The sequence below is a fragment of the Ictalurus punctatus genome, chromosome 14, assembly GCF_001660625.3.
Source record: "Ictalurus punctatus breed USDA103 chromosome 14, Coco_2.0, whole genome shotgun sequence".
Lineage (NCBI taxonomy): Eukaryota > Metazoa > Chordata > Actinopteri > Siluriformes > Ictaluridae > Ictalurus > Ictalurus punctatus.
In genome coordinates, this window is record NC_030429.2 from 9,517,586 (window position 1) to 9,528,009 (window position 10,424).

At 42.0% G+C, this 10,424-nt stretch overlaps 1 protein-coding gene across 2 annotated transcripts in view; it reads right to left on the bottom strand.

Moving 5' to 3' along the window:
* LOC108274925 (protein diaphanous homolog 1) overlaps positions 1-9,840 on the bottom strand; it is an 83,944-nt gene extending 74,104 nt beyond the window's left edge. For both annotated transcript variants that reach the window (XM_017485332.3, XM_017485333.3), the window contains exon 1: positions 9,081-9,840. In XM_017485332.3, coding sequence (XP_017340821.2) covers positions 9,081-9,200 — 120 coding nt within the window. In that variant the 5' untranslated portion in view covers positions 9,201-9,840. The remainder of the gene's footprint in view (positions 1-9,080) is intronic.
* Positions 9,841-10,424: the final 584 nt, after the last annotated feature.

A 10,424-nucleotide genomic window follows, 5' to 3' on the forward strand; every position in this document is an offset into this window, starting at 1 on the left:
CATCTGAAAGCACCTTTATTAAACCGGTGTATTTGTTTCCCGCCCAACGCACAGTCACGTACTTGAATCAATGCAGTTTGTTTCCACTTGCTATACTGGGTTACATTAAGTGACTTTCCATCAGCGAGCTACCGTTGAGATGTTTTCAGAGGATAGTTGCTTCTTCTTTCTATTCCATCCTGTTTATTATTTCTATTAACGTCCATTCAATCACGCACTACACTGATCTCGGTGTGAAGCTGAACCGGGACAGTGACTGATTACTAAACCAACAATATAAAACAATATCGCTGAACATCGCCCAACAATATTCACTTCTCATTTGCAAAAGTTTTCTTCACCTGCTTCGCATCGCTCTCGCTCCCACAATCCTCTGTACAGGAGTCTCCACAGAAAATGAATGGAATACGGGGCCATGGGAATTACAGGAATATGAGCCACAACACTGCTAATTTGTTTTAGTGAGGATCGGGCATAAAACTCTGAAACTCGTGATGGTTGTATTATGTTAAGAAGTAAACAGAACACAAACGTGAATATGCTTCTGGGAGTGCTGCATCTCTCTTCATAGCTCTCTTCATAACACAGACAGGGCATCATTTGGGTACTCGTATTTTATTGCTTTTCAGACAGAATGTGCATAAAAAATGAAAAACCCCACGTTCTCTCTCTCCCTCTGTATTTTCTTTTTGCTGGGGAGAGGCAGAGCTTAGCCTGCCTTTTATCTAGCTGTCAGTGCAGACCTGTGTTACCAACTTAGCCACTTTTCAGACCCCTTTAGCGACTTTTTTTTGGGAAAAGAAAAAAAAAAACAGCACCTAGCGACAAATCTAGCGACATTTTGGACAAACCTTAGCAACTTTCTGTCTTATGTCACCAGTCCTGTCCTGTAAGCGCGAGGTCTTGCTTTCCCGCTGCACTCTCACCTCTCTGGGTCTGCTCTGTTCAGTGAGCGTTTGAGAGCCGGAGATTTAACAATGTCAGGGATAACGAGACGTGCCCTTCTTCCCAATTTACTTCATTCATATGCAAATGTTTTTAGAACGCAAGACGAATGTAATGCAACATGATTTACATGTAAAATAATCCACGTTATTACAGCCTAGTTCTCTTGGTCAAAGTCGTTAGTGTTCAGAAACATTTTATATCGTTCATGTTCCATACCTGTGCGTCATATAGTTTTATAAAAGTTCATAATCAAAATGAACGTTAAAAAATCATAACTTATGAAAAGTAAATTAAAAAAGTCAAATATATATATATATATATATATATATATATATATATACACACGCACGCACCACATGATAGGGAAGGCTTGGGGGGCTTTAGTTGCAAGAGGTTGAGAACCTCTGGTAAAAGTGATCCAATTGATAATAGCCAAGACAGGATGTGGCTCAATTCTGGCTCACGTTTATGTTTCCTTGTTTTGTTTTGTTTTAATATCCATTGTCTTATAGCTGCGAAAGTAAGCGGGACTCATGTAGCAGAGACGCATGAACTCCAGCTTATAAAACGTCTGCTTTAAGCAAGCGCATTTTCTTTTATTAATTTAAGTACAGCTGCAATGACATGGCCTGGGTTTAGTAACTGCACGATACATTTAGCAGTAAACACTATGCACATGCTGGTTCTAAAGCACGCGTCTAACCTCGTCTTGTTTACGGTGAGAAGGCCTGTTCCTGAGAATGTCCGCTTACAGACTTGTCGTCATGGTAACAAATCTGACAACACCTTTGAAGAATGGAAAAATCCTGAATCAGCAAATATGCATTCCAGCTAATTCAGTATTCCACATATGAAGCGGATTGTCCAGGTTATGGAGTCAGAGCAGATCTCAGTGTTGTACTCTAAACAGTATAAATACTGAGTCACACAGGAAGTTCACAGTGCACCCTCACTACCTGCTTACATCTCTCTGTTACAACGCAAAAGATCAGAGATGAAGCAGGATGGAGAAATGCGCAGGATTCTTGTCAAGCAGGGTTTAATCTCATGTGTACTCTCAGCCAGGGGACACAGCAAGGTCGATATTTCTTAGAAGCCTCTTAAGTGGACTTAACACTGTAAAATATCTTAGTTAAAAGCTGGCAGTAAAAAAGCTGCCGTAAAGGTGCTCTGAGCTCTGAGCGAGGGGTAGGAGTCAATCCTAGGAGTAAAACTCGAGCATGAAGCACAACAGTTGCATCGCTGTTAATCGGTTAACCACATCCCATTTCCGCAGTCACAGCCAATACACTAAGCACAGGCACGCCACACGCAAGCACTCGTGTTTCCAAAGGTAAAAAGATTCATGGGAAGTTAAAAAAATAAATAAATAAATAAGCCACATTGAATAAGCTACAATGTCGATCGAAACAGATTTACCACCACTTCATCATATTCAATTACAGATTCTCTTTACTGCAATTTTGCCTGTTCAGACGTTGTTCTCCCTTCCGAATATAAACCGTGTAGCTGAAAGAAAGAAAGAAAAAGAAAGAAAGAAAGAAAGAAAGAAAGAAAGAAAGAAAGAGTAGATTTGGGTTGAATCGGACGGAGTATTTGGGATAAGAGAACAGTTTGCCAGGAGACGATCCTCTAGTCCAGTTACCCAGTGCACCACAGTTGAGTGAGAAAAGACGGTGTGCGTTATCGATTATTCCCAGGTATATAACTACAGACTGGATTAAAACCAGTATGTCAGGTGCATCAGTACTGGTTTGGCCACACGCAGAGACGGACTCACTGGCTGAGACTGTTCATGCACTGATCAGTCACTCCGGCGGGAGAGTAAACGCCGAGTATTCACCCAGGAACAGAAGCAGTTTTTGCAACCAGAATGTGCAGTGATTCATATACGATTCACATGCATTGTTCCTGCAAACCAACAGAGTGGCCAGGTGACCGTGACCACGTGCAGAGCGTCTGAAACCGCCGTGATCTTCGGTTATTAATACAGTGTGTCTTACAGCGCTGCTGGAGATCTCTCATTACTACTCCGTTCTATTATTTAACAAAAACATAACATTTATCAGCTCTGCATTGAGTGCAATTCACACACACACACACATATATATACTCTCTCTCTCATATATACACACACACTCACTCTCGTACACTCTCTCTCTCACATACACACACACATACACTCACTCTCTCATACACACACACACACACACACACACACACACACTCACACACAAAACCTGATGTTACTTCTTTACCAGTGTACACCCATTCACACCAAGCAGCCTAGAGAATGTATTAACGTGCAGGTGTGTGTTCATGATGATAACACCCTAACAGTTGTGACTAACAAGACTGCTCCAGTCAATCACGGCATTGTTTGCTGTGGCAATCAGAATCATGAGCGTGCCATTTGTACACATTAACTTGCAGAGTCTCACTACAGAGTTCAGTTACTCATTAATATAAAAAAATATATATACTTATTGCCTTAAAAAAAAAAACAGAAAGGACCCTCAATATCATAGAAAAGTGGACTATAATGGAATTGAATATTGATAGTATATGGTCATATCACAACGTATTCATGTAGTATTCAGATGACTTTATTTAATTACTTATTAAAATGATACGGCTCTGCTGCTCCCTCTGATGAAAGATGTAGGAGAAATGTTAGTATTTCCTTAGAAATTCGGCCCGAGCTGTTAAATATAGAGCTGTGCAGTTGTGTTTATGGGTTTATTTCTTCCATGCCAAGATTGACGTTTGCATTAATGCATATCCTTTGCATAAATGCAATCCTTACGAGGCCTAAAGTGCGACCTACGGGCATTAGCTACAATACAGACCAGTCACAGGGTGAAATCTGGGGGTGTTCGGAGTTCACCACAGAGCTAGAGACCAACACATTCTCTACCTCAGCACAAATGACTACAATGCTTCTTGTTGCTGTATAATTCCTGACCAGTAAAAAGCAGATTTGTGACTGATCCACGGAGGAGGAAGCTAACAGACTCTTTATTACATCCATGACACTGAGGCCAAGAATGAATTAATCAACATCAAGGAAGTGCTGGCATTAAAAGCCTGAACTCTAAACTTCACCCCACCCATGGAACTTCCTTAGCTTTTTGAGAGGTAAAATATTCCCTCTAATGTGTCCTGCAGGACAATACCACCACTGAGAAGACTCGTGAACTTAAAGATGGCTCGATACATTATCCATGAGGTCTATAAATTAAACAGAGAGGTTAAATCGTGCCAGAAAACACGTTCAAACGTTCAGCTGTTACAGCCTCACGAGCTGTACTGTCTACAGCGACCTGTAAAGCCTCACCACTTTCAGTTCAAATAAAACCCTCAGCTCCTTACGAAACACAGTAACGAGTAATACGTGGTATTAAATGACAAACACGCATCAGGCTGCGATACACGGCTGTTTACTTTCGAAACGATTTTCCCTTCCAAATATCCAGACTGCACGCCTTGCACATTTAAATTAGGTGAGGAAATTTTCACCCGGTTTACATCTCTATTATCTTAGACTAGTCTAACGGCTTGCGTAGTCTATAGACTGGTCTAGAACTTTATCTTACACAATCGTTCTGCACTGTAACGCTAAGCTGATGAAAAGCCGTCCGTTCGCCAGACTTTCGCGTTCTGCTTTCTGAGATTTACAACCCTTGACAGGTGGAATGTGGCCCTGATATACAGGATGGCTTGCATCATACAGAAGAACCTGCTACAAATATGTTGTCTGTGTTTGAGTCTCCAGTTCCTCAGTAAAGGGAATTCAATGAAATTATTGACGTTGGTCTACTTTTACTTTGGTTAACAGCCATCTCTAGTCTAGCTAGAGAGAGTGATGCAGCGGCACTTTAGTCCTTTAGTCTGTCCAGCTCTCTCACCTCTTCATCTGTACACTCCAAAGCTTCAATCGCTAATACCGAGGCCAACATCATTAAGCTCGTCACTTTAATAGCTGGTTGACCGGCAGCTGCGTTGCATCCTGGAACCTTGAGTCCAGCGGTTGCGCCAAAGTGTCCACGACCTCCACGTCGGAGTTCTCGTTAAGATGACGTTGAACTTCGCTGGAAAATGGCGAGTGAGAAAAGAAGCTTGTGCTCGTTTGTTTTTAGGAGCAAAAACCTGACCGTTACAACTTATATTGGACACGGCTGACATTTTCTTTCGTATTATACACACCGTTGTTCCTGTGCTTGCAATAACACCCGCTAACTTCTCACTGGAATAACGAAAGTACCAACAGATCAACTCCAGCATCGTCAACGCCAGCACATCACGAATATTTCAATACTGAATGCATTTCAGCGTGGAGGTTCAACTTTAACAAGATTTCTTCATTATCAAACCACCCAGTCATTTCAACTGCTTTATACTAATATCCCACTCCGGTGCTTAAAAAGATTATACTACTGAACTGGAAAGACAGGCACTAAAAGTACACAGTCTCACCAGGATATACAACATTATCCCTTCACTATAACCAATGAGCTGTAAGGAGAGTTATGCTCTCCGAAAAGCGAGGTCAACAGGTTCAAACAAAAACTGACATTGCAATAACAGCTAAATGGGTTCTAGCTAGAGTTTATCCAGACCTGCAATGGAAAAACGTTAACTGCAATATAAACTGCATGTGGGTTGCACATGTGTATTTTTTTTCCCAGCCATGCGAAAAAACAGGAAGTATTTTCCACTATTCCGTTCGACTTATCCAGGCAGGAAACATCTGCTTCACAACCAGGCAGAAAGATGGAGCATATCTAATGTTTACAACCCAGAGACGATGGGTTTCATTACGACACCATGTCAAATGCCAGGTGTGTTTGGGACTCTATGGTAACCTTTTGCTGGCTGAAGATCAGTTTTCTTCAGGAGGAGAGATGGGGAGATAGTGTAACAAGTTGAGCGCTGTCATCCAGAGGCTCAACTCTGTGGTGTCGCTGTTATTTTTAGCCACGCCTGACTCACCACTCACCGCACCCGGAGTCTGACGTAATGGAATTCCCGCTAAATTCAACACAAACGCCAGCTTCTTGGAGGTTTACGACGGACTCGGTCTGCATCTGGATGTTAAGCTAAACCGAGCCAAATTATTCCCACCCCTACAGGTTTTGTGAACTGGACAGGCGGCGACTAATTGTTGCGATGAGTAAGCAAGCGTACAGTTGGTCAGTTGGATCTGTGACTAACAATTTCTCAGGATATCGATGTCTCAGGATACCCTCCTGAGACAGCCAGCTTCTTGGTCTGAACTCCGAGACACTTTATCCAAAGTGCGTATCAAATGAATAAATGTAAACCTCAATGTAAATTACCCGACAGCCTGTAAGGCTAAAAGTGGAAGATTTGATAATAAAATGAGCCAATTTTACTGGAGAAGCAGCACTTGGCTGTCAAACAATCCTGTTCTGTGATATCCTGCCTCAAACGGTGTCAGGGACAAGTTCACTACCAGTTCTGTGGGCTACCAGTTTTTTTTCTTATTATTTATTTATTTATAGTTGCCTGAAGGACATGCAGGGTCAGTAAGCTCCCTATTTCAGGTTCACCAGCATTGTTTTCTCCCTTGTTCTACAGCACGAGAGAGAAAACATCTCTGTAATATTAGTGTTTAACCATAACAGGGTTTTGTTGTGGGACGCATGCATCTTGCTCTCGAGTGCATTACTTATCCCCTGAATCCTACCACACGAACCCCACACATCAGCCAAGCATGCGATCAGGCTGCCAGGAGGAATTAAGGTTAAGACAGGCAATTAAAACCTCATTTTTTTGTGTGTGTGTGTGTCTCATTTAAGCAGGAAAGATTATTTTGCAGTTCCCATGCAGGGATAATTTTTTTTTATCAGTTTAATTTTCTCTGCCTCGGCCTCCCGTCCACAGGAAAACCCCCTCGGATGTGGTGTTTATCCTTTAACACGACACTGTTTATCACGGCTGCTGACTCAGGTTGAGAGTTTATGGTCTGTCTTTTTTTTTTTTTTTTTTATTTGATAACAGGTTTGCTAATTAATTTCACTTTTTTTATTATTGCACTCTGCCAGAATACCATGCGCACTGTACTGCTCCTGAAGCCACCACAGAGATTTTGGATAAGGCCACTTTGCATTCAAGTGTAACCTTAAGCAGAAAGACTGAAGAACCACAAGAGTGGTAGACTGAACCTCTTTTTCTAATGCTGGTACACACTGATGCGGCGATTTTGACCATCGAAAATGCATCTCAAGTGTTGTGGTGCGAATGGAGCAAACGTTAATCTGTGAAAATGCCGTGATCTACACATGATCCAAACCCAATACTCACTGTGAACAACTGAACAGGGCTGTGTACATCATCAATGCTGCATTCCTGCAGTCAGGATGAAGGACTACGTATTTACTGCTGCACGACCGACCTCTGTGTCACACGACTATATACACAACCACACAATCACTGACTATGTTTACACGGACAGCCGTAATCTAATTATTGACCTTATTCTGAATAAGACAATATTGTGATTAAGGTGTTGATGAGTTGTTTTTAGGATATTCCTTTCATGTTCCTGTTTTACGTGTTATAGAACATAGATCGATTAACGGCACACGTCATTACGTCCCCACGCCACGCCGTCCGACGTTCCCTCCAGAATTTCACGTATCGACATACAGTTGGTCTTCGTTATGGTCCCGTATACAGTTTCGGGTGTTTTTATTTTTAATTTTACGAAAGCTTCAAGTGCAGGTAATTATTTGTCATGCTGTACGTGCTAATAGACGACTGCTTGAAGCCGTGGGCTCCGTCCCAAACCGCGTGCTTACCTACTATATAGTAGCCGAGATACATGTATTTCTCCTACTATATAGTAGCTAAGTACGCGGTTTCGGACGCAGCCGTGCTCTCTTGTTTGCCGTTAAACGGTTGAGCGCTGCCGTGTGTGTACGTCTCCTGTCGCACAATGCGGTGAAAACTCCCACACGATGTTAATAGTGAGATTAAGGTGTGTACATGTCCGTAATGCACTTCCATAATGCGACTAAAACAGGAATACTCCACACGTCTTAATTCCATTTGTGTTTACTACGAGTATGACTTTAGTCGGATTAAGGTCATCAATAATTGCTGTTTACATGCTAGTTTCTTAAATCAGAGTATCATCTTAATCTGCTTAATATCGGATTATCATTGTCCATGTAAACGTACTGATTTTTGGGTCACTTAGCCAGTGCAAGCACAAAACCGGTTTATACAGAAAGCAAAAACACCAACGTGGACGGGAAACTTATGCATATTAGCGTGGACACAGACTACAACTGTAGAGAAACTAGATTTTAAAGAAGTGGCCGGCTAGCTCATTAAAATCAGATTAACTAAATAAAACAGTGGACCATTTTCAAAACTATAGACGTTTATTTTCACGGAACAGTAACAGAATGACACTTTAGGGCTATTCAATCTGAAAATAAACACAAAAGTGTCAACAGCAGGTGCTTTCAAGATAAATGTGTATCTGCTCAATGTTCAGCATAGTATTTTAAACTCAGTATGCTGAAACACTATGTTTGAAAAGGTTCTCACGTGACTCTCCTGGTCAGCAAATTCAAATCTCGCGATACCTATCACGTAACGTGATCTGGGGGGTTTTGTGGTCTCCAGAAGTCATTTATTTGTTCATAGGGAATGTGATTTTTTCCTAGAAATGGTTACACAAGTACCAAGGGACCACATTATCTGAGAACAAACCCAAACACACACACACACAGAAAGAGAAAGAGAGAGAGAGAGAGCGCTCTAACTTCCTCATTACCCAAGTCAGGGCATGTAGGAGAGATTTCTAAACAACTATCAAAACCTGTCCTAACACAAACACTCACCTTTAACAGGTTGGGAAAGCCTGACAGTGTTTCGTCCCCCAGAGTGTCAGTGTTTAATAGTAATATTGAGTGACTGCATGCTGTTAGCGTGGTGAATAAACAAGGTTTTAACCGCACATTCACTTCTAATGACAACAAACCGGTAGCCAGCAAGTCGTTACTCGTTAACGGTATCCGCTTCACGTTCAAATTCGCAGAGACCCTACAGGAAATAGTTTCACAGCTCGGACTTATTCCAAAGTGAAGTATACTCACAAATTTCTTTTTCGAGTCTCCTTCCTCGTAGGTCTTCTTCGGTTTTTTGTCTTTGCCGCTTTTTGAAGACGCACTGGCGGCGGGAGCTGATGCTGAGTTTCCATAGTTAGGAGGATCCATGATTTTGAGCCTAATCCAAACAAAAATAAAGTATCCAATGTTCCGGAAAGATTCAGGAAGTTACAAACAGAGACACCGCACAAAAACTCCAGAGTTTCCCCGGGTTAGGTTGCTGCCCCTGCGGCCTGACTGTGTTAGCCCGCCTCCCTATTAGCTCAGGCTCCCCCTGACTCGACAAAACGGAGGGAAATTTGAAAGCTAACCCCCTAAACCTAAAAACAAACAAAACTTCTCTTAATCCAGACTCAAACTCCTGGATATGGGTCACGTCCACAGTTTTAACGGGAACATTTAACACTTACGCGTGGCCCGAACCGCGTTATGTGACTCACCGAGTGTAATCACTCAACTTGGCGAGCGTTAGTTACTACTGTCGCTCGCTCACGCACGCGCGCGCGCACACATACACAGCCGCAGTAGCAGCGCGAGACGCGAGCTGTCCGTCTTTCCGCTCGAGCTACTCAGTCGCGCGCGCCGAAATTTCCCAATTTTCTCAGTCACGCCAGTTAGTTGTCATCCTTCAGCTGGACATTATGACTTTCCGACTTTCCGTCTTTCCGTGCATACTTGATTCTAAGCGCGAGTTAACTTTCCCAAGCCGTGCTGTTTACACAAGAACGAAACTCTTCACTTCCTGTCTTGAGTACAGGTTAGCGCGAGGACAGGCTGAGAAGAGAAAGGGCGGGGCCACATGCGCACTAACAGCTCACCTTAGACTCCCCTGTCGCTCAGGGCTTCCCTAGCATTACCTGTGAAAAATAAACAAACAAATAAATAAATCCCATTGACACTGGAATAAAGTTGGTTTGACGCTGGACGTTCGATATTCGCAGAAATACGGAAATTAAGGGACCGTCTCAAAAGTTACATACGACATTGTTATACACGTTTCTAAATTCAATAGCATTTGAAAGGAATGACGACGAGTCACACAACCAACCGGAAAGTGTTCATCTAGGTGTCAGGTATGATGCACACCTTTTACATTTTTGATATTTATTAAAATGAACTATTAAATCACATTTAAATTAGACATGAATTTCACTACCGAATGGGCCCATACCCAAAATATACCATTATTTAAAGCTCAATAGCATTTGAAAGCATTCCACTCATTGTGTACAATAATATTTTGAATACTTTGTCACTTTAATATTATCTATTTATTATTGCAACAGCTTTCGCACACAACACTGTTCTGTTGTCACTGCACTATGTATCTAT